Genomic DNA, 18,979 nt, shown 5'->3' with positions numbered 1-18,979 from the left:
CCGGCAGTGTGTTCCAGTAGCGGTGCATCTGCAGCAGTGCAGAGATCGTTTCCGCACCGAGTCTACTGCTGCGCTGAATTAAAGTAACAGCGCATTTTTTTGCAGTAAGTATGAACATGGAATCTTATTAACATCTTATTGGAATCGAAAAAAGGAATCATTAAGAATTGGAATCGATAAGCAAATTTAGAATTGCTAAAATTCTAATTATACCCAACTCTCGGTTTAACTTTTTTTTTTTTTTGGCAATTTTATTTAAGCTTGAAAATTCATTGTTGTGCTCATTTGTGAAGATTTTCAGGGTGAACAAAACATGTAATAATCATAAACCTTTGTTGGTTATTTTTCGCAATAATCTCAAAGCCAATGAAAAAAAATCCAAATGGGTTTTAGTTAGTAATGCTAATAATAATTTAATTAGTGATGCTAATGTCCAGGTTGGCCAACAAAAATACGTCATCACTGCAGGACACCATTGAAAACGCATGTTAATGTCAGGTGTTAAAACACACCTAAAGACCCCATCATTTTGCCAGACAGAAGGCACGGACCGGTTTATGTTCATATGCCATGTGTGAACACCTTTGAGTTACAATTTCAAACGCTCTCCTACCACTTTCTTTCCCCACTCAGACATCATGTCTGTATATGCAGAGGCACGTGTGATCTCTCTTCTTTACAAATGATCCAGATACAGATGTATGTCAGACCCTGTCGACGTGACAAACGGCATATTTACAGCCGTGGAGAATGAAAGAGGAAAAGATCACTCAGTCAACTGACACCTCTACCTTGAAGTAGAGACGAGGAAACTCGAGCACTTCCCAGGAATGCCTGGATCGCGAAAAAAAAGCCACTTTTCCAGCACGCTGAACTTTGCAAGCCCCATGTCTACTTTTACAATGAAACTTAAAACACAAAGGGGCGGATTTACAAGGAGACACAAAGAAACTCACACATGCGAACATACATACACACGATTCCCCGGCTTATTTCACTGAGGGTTTCATTTCAGAGTGTAAACATGTTCTAAATCACACACACACGGTGACATTTAGAAGAAATAGGTATGCGTTTTCTGTATTGGAAGTGTGAATGACATCAGGCAAAGGTGAAACCTGCCCAGATGAAAAACACATGGTTCCCTGAGGAGCAGTAGTACAGAACTGAAACGACTGAAGTATTCCAGACCTGTCCAAACTAAGAGAATATGTCCCAAATATATGAAGAAAAAAAAGCCGGAGGTCTAAATATAAAAGTTTCGTACTTCTCAGCATCAACTGCTTTTTCTCTGATGGTGAAATTCTTCAGGCAGATATTATTACAGTTTAAAGATATGAAACAGAGGTTGATTAAGGTGAGTTGTGTATTAAAAGTGATACTTTAATATGAAAAAGTGCCGTAATGCTGTAAGAATGGTGTTCATTTGTTCACAGCTACATGAGTGAGTCAGAGCATTTCAAGCTTAAAACAGGGCCTGATTATGGCATATAATATCATCTTTCATACTGGCAGTCTATTATTTCACTCACCATTAACTCAGAAGCGCTTATGTTTGATCACAGCTCTGTTTCTCTAACGTGGATATAGTACCAATACCTTTTTTACAGATTGTGCTCATCTTTTCTACTGGATACATACTGGATTTGAGAGCAGATGAGTTGACTTCGATCTCTCCTCCTTTGATTGGCTGGAAGCAGGCGAGTTCAGAGTCATAGGGTTCTGGGCTGGACTGTCCGTTTAGGCTGCTTCTTGTCCCTGTTCCATTACCGGGACTCATGGCGCCCCTCTTCTGGGCCTCCTGTTCCTCGTATACAGCGATCAGCTGTGGGACACACAGCAGAGCAGTACAATTTAGAGCAGATAGGTCAGATACAGTTAAAATGTACAGTTAAAGAGATGCTCATAGAGGAACCGAGTGCAAGATTCGGATTTCAAAAGGGGAAAAACATAGGGGAATTGATTTTTAACAATAACTTAAGACCTAGAAACCGACCTACTCTGAGCTCCAAACTTGTTAATTGTTGGTTTTTGTAATCAGTGCACATTACTCCAGCTTAATTTTTCAAATAATCATGCTTAACAGCTTAATCCCTGGTGAAAAAAACTATATTATACATGATTATGCAAAAAACTCTTATCAATCAGAGAATCGTAACAAGCAAATCGCCCACCCAATACCACGAAGCACTGAGAATGATGCAATCAAGTTAAGCTTTCATTAAAAAAAATAAAAATAAAGTAGCACAGACTGACACACAGACTTAAGAAACACTAACCACATCACAATGCATACCCAATGCCAGAAATACACACATCAAACACATGTAAACACGTAGCCTAATCATATTTGATTTTTGGAAACTACCATTTAGAATAACCTCTGGGTTATCATCTGGGTGATACGTAATCAGAACACCATAGCTGCTGCTTAAAGACAACTCTACAAGCATCACACAATGGCTGTATCCAAATTTCTCATTTGTCCACTCAATCACTTTTGCCTATATACCACATACAGCAGTAAATGAAAACGTGGAAGTGATTGGTGTTCATTCACCCCTAAAGTAGCAAACCTAATATTTGAACCATCGACCAAATGATCATTTTGTCTGCGTACAGTCCTTCAACACTAATGTTCTCAGCAAATTGCTTAGTCAAGAAAGATAAAACACTTGCCATTAACTTTAAGTTAATGTCTAAAAATTAATTACTCATTACCAATCTGCATATTTTTCGCATTATATTGCAAAACACATTTTTTAAATAGACTGATTATTTTTTTTTAAAGAAATGCATACTTTTATTCAACAAGGAAGCATTAAATAGATCCAGTGACAAAGACTTTTACATTGTTACAAAAGATTTATATTTCAAATAAATGCTGTTCTTTTGAATTTTATATTCATAAAGAATCCTGAAAAACTGTATCAGGGTTTTCACAAAAATATTAAGCAGGACAACTGTTTTCAATATTGATCATAAGAAATGATTCTTGAGCATCATATTAACATATTGGAATGATTTCTGAAGGATCATGTGACACTGAAGACGGAAGTAATGATGCTAAAATCACAGAAATAAATTACATTCTAAAATGCATTAAAATTGAAAACAGCTATTTTCAATTGCATTAATAGTTCTGAATATAAATATTAATGTTTTACTTTATTTTTGATCAAGTAAATGCAGTCTTGTCAGTATAAGAGACTTCTATCAAAAAGTCAGCAAGTGTCCGTTTTACACTATAAATCAAAGTGCATTATGGTTATAAAATAACGCACTATATGTGGAATGAAACATTTTAGAATTTAGACAACACTGCAAAATATTTTATACCCAATATATTTTACATATAAAGAAATAAAATGATTCACACTGGCCTTCATTACCTTATGGATCAGGACGCTACAGAGGACATCTAAAGAGCCCAGCATGGCTAGTGTGTAATGTGTTGATCTCAGTATGCGATGACATCCATTCACTCACTTTGTGTGTGTGAGGCCTGCCGGCCTCATCAGCACAGTTAAATACATGCATCCGTCCCTATTCACAGAGTCACTGACACTGCACTTAGACTTCTGCTGCACTGCTGTTCTAGCGGCCTCCACACGTGTGCGTCTGTGCATGTAGAGCATATGTATATGAGAGTGAATGCAGTGAATAAATGCAGTCAGGGACAGAAAGAGGAGTTTGCTGGTAAAACCAGAGGCTTCCTGCCTGAGAGAGGCAGCAGGAGAGTAAACACATAAATAAACAATACACTGTGACACTGTGACATTCAGGAAAATGTGTGTGTGTGTGTGTGTGTGTGTGTGTGTGTATGACTTAAATAAGAGAGTGTTATATTCAGGATACAAACATATCTCTTTACCAACTATGATACAGCATTTTGCATAATTTTTATTATTTATCTCCATCCTTATGAGACTGGGCTTATTTAACTGTCATTCTTCTTGTGCGCTAAATCAGCATATTAGCATGATTTCTGAAGGATCATTTGACACTGAAGACTGATGTAATAGCTGCTGAAAATTCAGATTCGCATCACAGGAATAAATTACATTAAAAAAAATATATATATATATAGAAAGCAGTTATTTAATTGTAATAATGTTTTATAATTTTAATGTTAATTAATATTAAAATATTAATCAAGTAAGTGTAGCCATGAACATAAAAGACTTCTTAAAAAAAATTTTGTTTTTTTTTAATACAAAAAAAAAAAACTTACCCAAGCCTTTGAATAGTAATGTCCCATCACAAAAAAAGAAACACACCTTTCATCATCCTAGATAAATTTAATTATTAAACTCTGAGTCCTGGTTTCACAGACAGGGCTTAGACTAAGCCAGGATTAGGCCATAGTTCAATAAGGACATTTAAGTAATTTTTATAGATGTGCCTTAGAAAAAAAAAACATTAGTGTCCATCTTGAGACAAAACAAAGGCACTGATATATTTTAAGATCACTCAGTGCAAGTTTCTTTCAGCTGAAACAGCTCAGACAGCTCAGACTTACATTTTAGACTGGGACTAGGCTTAAGCCTTGCCTGTGAAACCAGGGGTAAATTTCAAACAACTCTTAAAGTTAAAACAGAAGTGTCTTACGCAACTTTTTGTGAAAAAAGGCAACTCTTTATAGCGAATGAAGGGAAAGTTGATTTTAAAGGGATAGTTCACCCAAAAATGAAAATTCTGTCATTCAGTACTCACCCTCATGACCCGTAAGCCCTTCATTCATCTTACAACACATGAATTAAGATATTTTTATTCTCTGACCCTGCATAGACAGCATCGGAATTACCACGTTCAAGGCCCAGAAATGTAGCAAGGACATCGTTAAAATAGTCCATGTGACATCAGTAGTTCAACTGTAATGTTATGAAGCTATGAGAATACTTATTGTGTGCAAAGAAAACAAAAATAACGACTTTATTCAACAATTTATTTTCTTCCATGTCAGTCTTCGACACGCATTCACAAGAGTACCATGACGTATGCGTGTGCATTCCTCTGCTTGTATGAAGGGTCAGAAATAGGGCTGGGCGATATAGCTAAAAAAATGTATCAACGATATAATGTTTCATATCGTTAGGTATCGATAATTATTGACATTTTTTATAACCTTTTTTTTTTTTTTTTAAACAAAGAGCAATAGAAAAAAACGTTTAAATTTAACCACTGTATTTTTTTATTAACCCAATGTATTGAGACAAAAAACAAATATTTTTTGTTTTAACAGTCAAACACAAAATAAAAATTAAACAAATATCTAATTTCTAATATTTTATATGCAGATTAAATAGGTCTGAAGGAAACTTTTGGCTTGTCTCCCGAAGCCACAGGAGGGTGCAATGAGCAAAATAATGCAGCACATTAAATTGCCAACGCAAAGAAAATAAATGTCTATAAAAAGAAAAACGTGCATTACGTCTAAATTAACTCATATAAATCAAACATAATTTCGTAAATTGCATAAACAATTATGAACAAAACAGCATCATGTATTTATGCATTGCTTAATACAAAGAGCCGAATCGCCCATCACACAGATTGCCTTTAAAAACATAAGACACGCAGTGAAATGGAATAAACCTCCACAAATTCGTGACGCGTTTTCTAAAAATGTAAACTGTTTTAACTCTGCATGGCTTTCTATACATCTCTTGTATGAGACGTGAGAGCAGCAGTCATATTTGTCCGTCTAAAAAATGCACTGAATATGCATTCTGTGTGAATGGCTTGGTTTCGGTTTTAACCTAATCAAGATCTTCTACGCATTGAGCAACTATATTTCTCTAATATTTTGAACGAATAACACTGCAGCGGCGCGTCTTGTGGGCTAGACTTATAAAACATTAAAATGCAACAACGTCACTTACATCATCATCACCGAATCTCGCGCTCCACTGATGACGCTCCCTGATGCACACCTAACATTCGATTGTACTATTTTTGCATTCAAATGCAAATGTTTATTGTAAATTCGACTAATTTTCATTCTTTACTCACAATCTCCTCTTTACAGGCAGGCACAGCACTCATGTTCGTGTTTGTGTGTCACTCATAGCACGTGCCTATATCGTGCGCTATATCGAACATTTTTTTCTATCGTTATCGAAGAAGGTGTACCATCGATAAATATCGATACCGTTTTATCGCCCAGGCCTAGCTCAGAGATACCAGATTTTGAGAAACTTAAGAATATTCACAATCAGATGCATTGCTCATCCGCGGGAGGACAAGTCTGATAACATTATTGTCACTAAAGGAAGACCAACAAAAAAGGCCATTGTCTGGCAGAGAAATTAAGCAACTTTTCTCTCTACAGGGAAGAATGATTCACTAGATGACAAATACATTCAGTGAATCATTCTTCCCTGTAGCGAGAAAAGTTGCTTATGGAGACATATATGTATCTAATAGGTAGAAGATGAACGAAGGTCTTACGGGTTTGAAACGTCATGAGGGTGAGTAATTAATGACAGAATTTAAATTTTTGGGTGAACCATCCCTTTAATAGTACTTTAATTTTAATTACAACATTTTTTTTCTGCTCCTTAGAGTATCACATTGTTAGCTTAGCAAGCCATGTATTAATCATTTGTGGAGTTGCAGCTTATGTACACCTATTTGTCCCTTTTGGGGTTGAATTCAATTAGGATGCTGCCTATGTAGGCAGTAAACAGCAAGGCAGCTCACTAGGTTTTGGAACAGAGCCATCAAGTAGGAATCTCTCACTTCCAAAATTTTAATGGCACGCAGCATTACCCTCAATGCAATCCTCACTTCCCCTCAACCAATACCTCCTCATCTATCCATTTATCCATCCATCCATCCATCACTGATTGCTATCATTCCTTTCCCAAGACCAAAACCCTTATTTCTGATTAGGCCCACTGCTATTCCTGACAGATCTTCATGGCCAGAACCTCTCCACACACACACACACACACACACACACACACACAGCAGAAGGGCTGGGGCATGATCAGTGAGGAAGGGTTTTGATTTATTCAGAGAGGCAGGAGAGGAGAGGAGCACTTCCTCTGTACCAGAGGGAGGAGAGAGCATGGAGCTTTAGAAATGTCATCAATCTGCTCACCCTGGGAGAAGAGAGAGAGAAGGAAGCAGAAAAGAGAGCAAAGGGTTTCACGCTAATATTTCGCTTTCCTGCTCTCTCTCTGTCCCCCCCTTCCTATTTGGCTCTGTGTGATGTCTCATTTATTTCTAGCAGAATGTCGGCCCTCCAATAAAACTGGCTGGGCCAGCGTCCGAAGGGAAACATGTCTAAGAGTTGCCCACATATGAGAGCAGACAGGATTCAATTCAGTTTCATCTTTAACACCACCATCCGCTACCACCAAACACACACGCAAAAAAACAAAACCACAAAAATACACATCATAATACCAAACGCTTATGTATAAAATCTGCCACACTATTAGTATTAAAGATTAAAGATAAAGAGACTGACACGGTTTGTGCTATAAACATCAATATCTCAAATCAACTTAAGAGGTGTGCTATTACAGTACTTTGACAAGCAATCAGAATTTAGATTTTTACCTGACAGGTAATAAACTGAGTGAAAAAAGTCTAGACTTATTTTAAAGGAGGGATCGAGCTATATGTAGCATGGATGTACTGATACATGATCAATATCGAAATATCACATCTAACAGTATGACAGACTGAGGTCAAAGGTAATCTCACGTAAAAACAGATAAATATGTACAGATAGATAGATTATAATATTAATAATACTACATTTACATTTTTTTGTCTCTTAGAAATGCACATTTGTCTGTAGCTTCAGTTGTCAGTAGCAGTAGCTTGAGTTGGAATGCAGATGTAAATTTATGTCCATTATCCAAAACCATATGGTTTCTAGCTATGTGTATGAAAAACAGTAGTCTAAATATAAATGCACAAACGCTATAGCTTAATCACAAAAATATTAATTACATAAAATTATATTGCATTAGCCTACTCCTTTAATACATTTAATACATGTCTACATTAATGATATTATAAAATTAGATATGAATATTTCACATTTCTGCCACAATATCATGGTGCAGTTAGTGTTACTACAGTAACTCCATGGTAAATGATGGCGATCTGTAGATTGACAAGCTTGCTGAGTTCTGACTGTATCATTGCACACAGAAATTAGAGGAATGACATTACAAACCTACAGTACATCACTCGCTTGAGCACCAAAGCTCTACATGACTGAGCACAAGAAAGGATTAGCAGCCTCAACGCAACTTTTCTAAGCTGTTGTTTTAACTCTCAACTCCATATAGCTAGCTAATAGTCCTAATAAACCTTGCCTGAAATGAAAAAGCTGAAGTCATCTCGTTTCTTAAGGTCTAATTAGATAAACCCTAAGCAAACCTGAGGAAATTAAGACACGTTGGCCAAGGAACAGGCCTGCAGCAGGAGCCAACTCAATACTGCCACTTATTTTAACCCTGCCTATTTAATCACAGCACTACCTCTATACAAGGAGTACAAATGTGTCCAAACTTACTTTAGCCAAATGAGTTAAATCCATCAGCTCGATTACCCAATCATGCGCCCACTGGACCCGGTCTAGTTCACTTTACCACGCAAGAATCACACACTACCCTCGACAACCTTCGGGCTTCACGAGGAACCAATACTGAAGCGTTCAGACTCCAAAATTGGATCAATAGTCTGTTATCAAGTGGAACTGCTCGACAGGGTAAATAGCCTCCTCTTACTCTCTGTCCTTAGATAGTCTGAGTCCTCACAATAACCCAGACACCGGCATTTTACTTGTCATCCTACAATTTAAACAACATAACGTTGATTTTTACAGAGCTGTTCATACTCTCAGCCCAAATAGCGAGAGTTTGAATATGGATTATCCGCTAGTTCATCGATAGCTCATTCAGCGGCAGTTTGAGTGGCACAGTCGCTGTCTGAACACTGATGACTGTTATTTCTGTAGCAGTCTAGAGGCGTTAATTACAGATATGACAATTTGAAACTGAAACGGACATGGTTACAGACACACGGTCACATGGACTGGGGATGGAAGAAAGCACACACACAAGACAGCACACTCACACAGGTGTGTAAAAGGTGTGAGATCGATGGCAAATTACATCTGACAGTGGAATAAGAACCTGTCAAGCACAATAACAAAACCGACTCTATTAGAGGAAGGAGACAATAAGAGAGAGGAGGAAAATGGCGGGGCTGCTTCCTCCCTCCAAGAAGTTCTGCTATTGATGGCCTGTGACACCGCAGAGAAAGTTCAAACTTATCTAATGGATTCAAGCAGATGAATTAGTGTGGAGTATCAGAGACGGCTCTGAAACACAAAGTAGTTATCAATGGCACAATATATGGGTACACCATATGGGTTACTGACTGATATTTATGGGTTACTGACTGAAAGATTTATCTGTGCGTGCTTTAATGTGGGCTGTGTCTGTATTAGATCGATAGCACCTAAATTAGCATGTGAGGATATGAAAGCTGTTAGAATGACAAGTCAGATAGATCATCTGCTCTCCTCTGCCTCCATGACTAAGTCTTATTAAAACAAACCATTATACCCCTGTAAAAGAAAATTATAATCTTGCAACCTGCATGCATTGAGAAAGTATTTAAGACGTTTTTAAGAGAGAGCATGAAATCTCTCCTATCAACCTTCATTTATCTCAAACACAGGACATGAGCAGCGTCGTGTCAAGATAATCTACATTAGAAGCACTGAAGTTGTACAATAAATAAGACCGCAGAAATATAGAATAAAATTTGGTAAATAATTGGTGTGCCACTGGTATGTTCAAAAGAAATCCACTGGTATAAAAAGATCTGGAATAGACTGTTTAAAAATAGCAAAGCCAAACCAAACATATTACTTCTATATTGCTACTTATTTGTTATGAACAAAAAAATATTTAAATTAGCAAGTCTAACCAGAAACATCATTAGCTGGTGTAGATATAACAGATTACATATATTTGCATTGCATATATTTGATCCAAAATACAAAATTACATAAAATACATCATGTGAAAAAAAAGGTATTTATTCACATGATGCAAAGCTGAATTTTCAGTATCATTATTCCAGTCTTCAGTGTCACATGATCCTTCAGAAATCATTCTAATATGCTTGAGAATCATTTATATGCTGACAACAGTTGTACTGCTTAATATTTTTGAGTGAACCATGATACATTTTTTCAGGATTATTAGATGAATACAAAGTTCAAAAGAACATTATTTTAAATAGAAACTTTTGTAACATTATAAATGCCTTCAATGTCTCTTTTGATCAATTTAATGCATCCATGCTGAATAAAAATGTTTTTTACTAACCCTGACCTTTTGAACGGTAGAATATCTAACAAATAAAATTTAATTCAGCATTATCCATCAATAGATGTATCATTTTTAATGAGAATTTGATAAAACATACTGTAGTTAATATTGTGCATTAAAATAAGTGTTGATTTTTTTTGTCAAAATCAAATCATCCAGCCTGCTCTCAAACATAGTATTGGCATCAGGCATCAAACAACTATATTGGCTGACACATGGCATTTATAAGTAAAATAGTTTTACTTCAGAGTGGCAGAGAAAATAATGTGGGAGGAATAGCTGCTGTGTCAGAAACAGAAACGGGACATCCATCAACTGAAGGCCACTGCAAGGGGAACTTCCAGTGTAGACATCTTTGCTGAATATAATGCAAGCAATCTAATCGGTGTGTTACAACATAAAGCTCGAGTATACGGTATAGACAGGGTTAGTTGTCTCTCCACCTCTAAACCGCAATCCCATGCTCCCTCTCTTGGGCTTTAAAGCTGCTGTGTTTTGCGGTGTGGCAAAGGTCTTTCTCATTGAACCCCAGAGTGTCATAAACACATCTGTCTTAATGTGTTTAACACATGCAGCAAAGTGCTCTAAACACAGCAGCCTGGCAAAGCATGCTGGACAACACTACATCCTGCAGACCTGAGACAGAGACATAAGCTCTAGTGACCTAGTGAGCTGCCTTGCTGTCTATAGACACCTGCCTTCTACAGCAGCATCCCAACTCAATTGTAACTTCATCACTGATTTTGAACACTATCTAAGCAGCAACTGTGAGAGCCACACAAATAGTGCCCTTCACACAAAGCACACATAGTCCGGTGTTAGTATGCTACGCTAACACCACAGAACTTAAGAATAAAAATACATGCATACACATAAATAATGTGTAAAAAGAACATTTCAATAAAGATTTTTCACTAGTGAATGTATTATTGTTGATAAACATTCTGTTCACTGCAGCCGCCATCCTGGATGGACTTTTTCACTGAACTCGTCAGATTGCATTCTGGGATTGTCTTCGCCCTGAAGAATGTTGCCCTAAGATTTAGCCAAAAAAAAAAACATCTTAGAATACAGCACAGTCATGCTGCCTACATTGTTGTGCCTTTGGTAGTGAATCACCCTTATGATGCCTTAAAGCAGTGGTCGGCAACAGGCGGCCCGTGGACCAAAACTGGCCCACCAGCAATAATATCTGGCCCGCGCCCGCAGCCAGATTATTTTGATAGCGACTGGTTCTGAAATATATCTGTCATGACAGCAACAGTTACTCACAATCAGAGTATGCGAGCGGAGCGGTGTGATTTTGACCGGAGCGAGGAGCGGATTTTTTAAAAGTCGGAGCGTGATTTTCACTCACTCCTAGAGCGCTTCACCACCGCTCCATCACGAGTACAATTCATGCCAACAGCCCGTAGGATAGGAGGAGATTTCAGCTTTACTGGACACATACTTTAAACTCGTGATTTTAAATTATGCTGCGCTTTATGCATTTGCCCACTGTCATATTCATGTCATTTTCATTGCGTGCTGTATGTAAAATGAGTGTTACCTTGGCTTTATTTGAAAAAAAAAAATATGATTCCCAATGCACACAAACTTCCCAGAATACTGAGTGCCCTGTTGGTTACAGTGTTTACTTCCTTATTAATTAGATTTTTATTAAATATTTATTTATTTGTAAAAAATGCTTTGTCTTCTAAAGTGTAATTATTTTTAATTCATTTTCAAATGATTTCAAATTTCTTAAATATAAATTAAAATAAATAAAATTATATTGGCCATCAGCCACCCTGCTTTCCAAGATATCGGAATCAGCATTGGCTGTCAAAAAACCCATATCGGTCGACCACTACATGTGACTGGGCTTTATTTAACACTGTGGCCTCACGGCAGTAATAGGCATTTTGGTGGACTACCTACTGTAAATCATGAAGTATGTAAATTATAATTATGGTACTACATGATAACCAAAACTGGCCCGCCAGCAATAATATCTGGCCCGTGCCCGCAGCCAGATTATTTTGATAGCGACTGGTTCTGAAATATATCTGTCATGACAGCAACAGTTACTCACAATCAGAGTATGCGAGCGGAGCGGTGTGATTTTGACCGGAGCGAGGAGCGGATTTTTTAAAAGTCGGAGCGTGATTTTCACTCACTCCTAGAGCGCTTCACCACCGCTCCATCACGAGTACAATTCATGCCAATGGCCCGTAATATAACTGCATATTTAGCAAGAATTCACGTTAAACATTTAGCTAGCTTGATAGAGAAGGATCACTCAAATCAGAAAGAATGTGAAGCTATGATGACGGCAATTGAGCGGGAAGTTATAGTTCTCAAGGAATTTGTTTGTTCCTTCTAGATACTGAATATTTTCAGCTGAAAGCATGATTTCAAGTACTACAACACTTATTCACACGCTCTCTCAATAATGCATTCAAACAAATGTAATCTTACAGTGCTTCATCTGTGTCCGATTTCGAATGAGCAGAAATCTGTAAGAATGCATCGATCCGTAGGTAAAATAACTGACGAAAACGTAGTTATTTTCATCACAAACAAAATTTGCGCTGCAAAAAGCAGCAATTATACCTTTTAATGCTGACAACCATGTTATTAGCTTGTCATGTGGTAGGAAAAAAGTTTGCACACTAGTGTTCCAATAAGCCACTTTGAAACTCTCCTGTTATTTTATTTTTTAATATACGTTATGAACAGAACTGTGATATTTCAAACAAACTGAACTACTTTAGACGCGGAGCGAAGGTGGCGCACAGTCTGTCACAGGCAATTCTAGTTGCATTTTTCATCAATTAATTTCTTAAATTATCCTGACTATGTTCTGGCCCGCCATCTAGTGGTGAAAATTTTGTTTGGCCCGATGCCAAACTTACTTGCCGACCCCTGCCTTAAAGGCAGAGTAAGTGATTTCTGGTAGCCAATGTTGATATTTGAATAAAACAAACACGCCCCTACCCCAAAAGGGTCTTGCCCCTATTTTGATAGCTCCGCCCCACATATACGTACGCAACCCAGGCAACGATTAGTTCTGTGAAACAAAGCAAAACCAATATTACACCGTGTCTACGGACATGAGCGGCGCGGCGCGGACAAATCCCGACAGAAAACTGTTGCCGGGTTCTATTTATGACGTGCTGACACAAATTTCAAATGGTTTTCAACGGTCGTTTGATCGCGTCCAGTGTAGGCAGACTTTAGCTGTTGTAGACACGGTGTTACTCACCTATTGAGAAGAAACAAAGCAACCTCGGCGTCCGATCGCAGGCCTCCGCTCCTTGAGTTCTCTCCAGCGCTGGAAAGCTGATCTGATATTTACACGGGTCCTACTTCTTGCCTTATCGTTCCGCAGACGTTTTCCTCTTTTGTTTTTTATCCGCCATCTCTATCTTTCTGTCGCTCGGCTCGGCTAATGTCCGTCCCATGCACTGAACGCGCTCTCCTCCACATCACGAGTAGACACGCCCCTTATTGCTGATTGGCTACAAGTTTGTTTTGCGATTCGGCCCGAATCAGTTTTCTAAAGTGTTTTTGAAAAATCACTTACTCTGCCTTTAAAGAGATAGTTCACTCAAAAATGAAAATTTTGTCATCATTTACTCATCCTCATGTCGTTTCAAACTTGTATGACTTTCTTTCTTAGCTTGAACATAAAAGAAGACATTATGAAGAATGCAGAATGCCGGTAATCAAGCAGTTGATGGTCCCCATTTACTTCCATATTATTTATTTCCCTACTATGGAAGTCAATGGGGACCAACAACTGTTTGGTTCTTCAAAATATCTTCCTTTGTGTTCAACATAAGAAAGAAACTTATACAGGTTTGGAACAACATGAAGGTGAGTAAATGATGGCAAAATTTTCATTTTTGGGTGAACTATTCCTTTAAAATGCTGCCTATGCAGGCAGCTCACTACGTTTGGAACAAAGCCAGGGAGTAACATATAAAAATGATAAAAGAGAAGCATAAAAAAAGAGCTGGAAGGAGAGAAAAAGGAAATGAGATGCTGCTAAAAATGAGAATAAGATGCCCCCTCAGAACATTCACGACTGAGGCATAGAAAGACCCATTTATAAGAAAGCAGTTCGCCTATGGCCTGCGCCCACAAACATCAATAAAACGCGTGTTCACTTCATCCTCCTACTAATCAAAACTGGTTATTGCTGATTCATGCCCCCTTCCCAATCAATAGAATGTTAATCATCTAAATGTAGTGTCATGCAGGTGGTTAGTGCAGACTCTTAAATATGCTGCTCTGTTGTTTAGTGCTGGATGGAGGCAGTCAAGAGTTAGCATAAAGCAGTCATGAATCAGGCCACTCCAGGCTTTTGTGGAGTCAGCATAGGGAGTGACTACTTCATTACTGAAGAAGCCAGTATCTGATTCAAAAGAGGTCCAGCAAGAGAAGAAAAAAAAACAGGAAAGTACTTAACTGAGATAAATGCACCTGCCTTCCAGTCAGATAACATGTTTAGGCTCATTTTCTCCACATCAATTTAAAAGAGAGAAGTTCACAAGTAAAGTGCTTCAGGACAAAATTATAACAAATGTAAACACTTGCAACAATAACATTGTACACTTCTTGTCCTCTTCTTTTTTAATTTGACTTCTAAACTACCAAGATACAAAACATTACTAAACTTTTTAGCAGTAGCTGAACTACTGCCAGCCAGGTACACAACAATCTCAATGTTTTGTCTGCAAAATTATCAGATGGTAAGGTACACAACAGTATAACATTTTTGAAAAGATATATTTTAATTGTTTCAGCAGACAAAATACAAAAAATATCAATGCAGTGGAATAAAATCTCACTAAACATGTAAAAAGATCTGTTTGATCTGCTGAACTATTGACACACAGGTGCACAACAGTACAACTTTTGACAAAAACTTTCAATGCTGCATTTGCAAAATTATCAATGTATACAACATTTCAATATTATCAAAATATATTTTTTCTGCTGAATTATCTACGTCACAGTGCAAAATATTATTTCAATATTATATCTGCAGCAAATATTGACATCCAGTGAATACATTTTTGGTGGCTAAACAATGGACACCAAGGTAGTCAAAAACTAAATTATCCTTCTCACAATACAATACCAAACAATAACGCTATAGGTTTAATGTACAACATTCTTTTATATGTGAGCTTCTCACAAATCAGACTTTTAGGCTAGTCATCATAACTGAAAAATAAGTCTGCGTGTTTATCTTCATGTTTGTTATAATTTCAAGAAGAACAGGAAATCTCTTGGATGTGTTTATTATGAAATCTTCTTATCTTAACTTTGTAATACTCGACCAGCACAACCTCCATCATGTTTGCTGACACTGGACTGTCTGCTTCATATCTGCCAAAGAAAACACATCCATCAAGCCCACACAAGCCAACCCAGGCCACACTGATCAATTTTGGGGTCCGTGAATTACACGCTCTCACAAAATCAAAAGGAATGTATTAGGGACACCTGAGTACAGACACCATCCCACAGAAAGTGAGCTATATGCTTGCTTGTCTAGGCTAAACTGTCACGCTGCATAAGCCGCGGCCTAGCAGTTACCACATGTGCTCCAACATGATTTTTAGAGCACATGTAAGCAATAAGACTTCAAATCCAAATTTTCCAAGCTTAATCCCACCCCTCTTTGTTCCCATAATTTTCTATCTTCTTGTGTCTATAACAAGTGGCAAACTTTAAGCTGAAATGCATAATTTTTGTGGCACCTGCATCACCAAATACTCCATTGGTCAGACTAACAGGTAGTCCCACCCTAAACTAACACAATTGGTTGAGCAAAGTCACAGACTTTAGACTTCTTTGACTTCTCTGAGAAAACAAAATCAAAATTGCTTATTTGAAGTAAATTAAACAGAGATAAAAGAAAAAATCTGAACCCTGTAAAGCCTGACATATGAAATAACTTTTTATTTTTTTATTTTACTTTTTATTTTTGTTCATATTTGATAAATCATGTATAAACTACCAATCAGATGTCAGAAAGCTGCGGATTGCGCACAACAGGTTTTTCAGCAAAATTTTGATAATGCTGATAATTCAGAGGCCTTAGTGTATCCAATAAGATACAGTAGGCTTTACAGGGTTAACACTAGGGTGGAAAACACACACACACACAAAATAATTTAAAAATAGCTCATTCAGGCTGCCTTGAACTAGGGTGTCTTGAACTAATGTGTAGGACATTAAAAATATCTTTTCAGTTATCCAAAACCTGAAGAAACACATTGTAACCCTTCTAAGTGTCATCAGTGTGTGACGTAACACTAATAAGTGCGCAGTAATACTAATAAGTGTTCACTTATGTACACCTTTTTTTTCAATATTCGTTTGTCACTCAACAGTCACTCACTCATGCCTCTTTTATCTCTTTAACCTGTTTTTACATAAAAATAAAGATGTTGGATCCCAGTGAAAGAGGAAAACCAGCTCACTGTTCAAACTTAAAAACACACAAACACACACACACACACTTAGCATAGATTAACAGCACCACCTAGCTCCTGTAAGAGTTAACTGCATCCCAATCATGACACTTTACTCTCTCTCAAATCACACTCACTCACTTGCTCTCACACATACCTACAGTAGAGCCTTACCAACCAAATGAAAGTTTTTAACTTGGCCTATCATAAAAGAGATTTAAAACTGTAATAATTAGCATTCAATCAGGATTTCCATGTAATTTCAAATCTATATGACTCTCTTTCTTCTGTGCAACAAAATATTTTGAGAAATGTCTTGATATTTTGTTTTTGGCCCATACAATGAAAGTCAATGGGGTCCAATTTTGTTTTGGACTCCACTGACTTTCATTGTATAGACAAAATAGAACCATATTTCAAAATGTTCTCTTTTTTTCGGTTCTGCAGAACAAATCAAGTTGAAATGACATGAGGGTGGACCACTGTATTCACTGATTTTGGGATGAATTTGAAAGCAAACTGTGAGTCAATTGCCCAACAATAAGAACTCACTCATGCTCTTTGTCTGAATGTAAACAAATTCCTGCATACATGTTCAAACTAGTGGAGAACCTTTAAGCAAAAAGGGACCTGGTGATCAGGTGTCCCAATACCTATCATCCCAATACTGTACATCACTGCTACTGCAAGAGTATTTCTTGTAAGAGATCCTGCAGCAATCATAATGCGCTACAGTAAAACCTCCTTTGATTCTGTCTCTCTGTCAGTGATTGATGGGAGGTCACACACATATTCCTACTGCCGCTTTATGCCTCAATTCCGCTTTTGTTTAACTGTCAATTCAAAAGCATTTCCTTTTCTCCTCAGAACCTCCTTGACAGGACCGGCACAGCCTGTAGTAAACCCACGCGCACACGCACACACACACACATACAGACAGACAAAGCACATCATTCCCAGTGTAATTACCAGGCTGTCTCACTGTACACAGCATTTAACAATCCCTGCGTATCCTACAGCGCCTGCATAAACCCTGCAGTCAGAAATCACTGTGTGGGGAGCTTTCAACTGTACGCTGGGATCTTTTTCACTCAGGCTGAATGTATTACTTTAAATAAAAGGCAAACAGAAAATATTGGTTGGAGCTGGTTATATTTGGATTTCTTAGACGTGGCTGTATTGGTGGGTTCTGAGATGCCTTACAAAGTTACTGTGGTGGTAACAGGGTACAATGATAATATTTATGGTGATTCTATTCATAAACAGGAATAATAAAATTGAAAACAGATGAAAACCATATGGAGAAAATCAACAATTGTAAACCAAATAATGTTTCCTTTGGTTACACTGAAGTGATTTTTGCTCTGCCAATTTTTGTTCACGCTTTTGTTTTCTTGGCTATGTTTTCCAGGTTATTTACTTGAGACTTCACACGTTAGGCAGTTTTATGCAGAGAGTACTTATGTTTGGTTGACTGTATTTTATTTTGATAATGAACAGACTGCAATGCTAGAATATGTGGGGTGTGTGCGCACGAGGCGCCGGTGCGATCGAACAGCTGAAACATAAAAAAACTCCATTTTTGGAGTAAGATATAATCCGCAAAAGTGTTTACTTTAATTTTTACACACTCGTAATAAAAACAAGATTTGTGCTTTTGCAAAATAAAGCAAACAAACAGAATGCGCGTTGTCATCCTTTCCTTTCCGTGAACTTGTTTATGGAGCGCCGCGCCACACTTCTGTTTTAAATCTGTTAGCTTAATTATTTAAGTCAGATATATTTCGCTTTTTTTTTTTATGAAAAGAATTTGTTATTTTTATTTTAGGCTTATTACTTACATAGGCTATACATTTTCCTTAAAGCATCCCATTTTGTCCCAGGGCTTGAAAACCTGTGCCTAGGCTAGTTAGGTCCAGGCAGAAACTTGTGAACGATGCTCTTATTGTGGCATCACCGTTTAGTGACAGCATTGAATGCTCCGGGAAAATGTATAGTCAGTGTCGGTCACAGCGCCTTTTAATTGCTGTTTTGAATCCAGTAATTATTTATTTACAAATTATAAGCTCTGATTATGACAAGTGTGGTATAAAAGCGTTGTTTATTAGAGGAATAATTGGTTAGCTGGAAAAT

At 37.4% G+C, this 18,979-nt stretch overlaps 1 protein-coding gene across 6 annotated transcripts in view; it reads right to left on the bottom strand.

Moving 5' to 3' along the window:
- The window catches only part of pard3bb (par-3 family cell polarity regulator beta b), a 336,571-nt gene that overhangs the window by 261,492 nt on the left and 56,100 nt on the right, over positions 1 to 18,979 (bottom strand). For all 6 annotated transcript variants that reach the window (XM_016486505.1, XM_016486504.1, XM_016486507.1 and 3 more), the window contains exon 4: positions 1,642 to 1,825. In XM_016486505.1, coding sequence (XP_016341991.1) covers positions 1,642 to 1,825 — 184 coding nt within the window. The remainder of the gene's footprint in view (positions 1 to 1,641; positions 1,826 to 18,979) is intronic.

The sequence above is a fragment of the Sinocyclocheilus anshuiensis genome, unplaced genomic scaffold (assembly GCF_001515605.1).
Source record: "Sinocyclocheilus anshuiensis isolate Anshui unplaced genomic scaffold, SAMN03320099.WGS_v1.1 scaffold9, whole genome shotgun sequence".
NCBI lineage: Eukaryota > Metazoa > Chordata > Actinopteri > Cypriniformes > Cyprinidae > Sinocyclocheilus > Sinocyclocheilus anshuiensis.
This window is presented reverse-complemented; position numbering and strand designations above follow the sequence as displayed.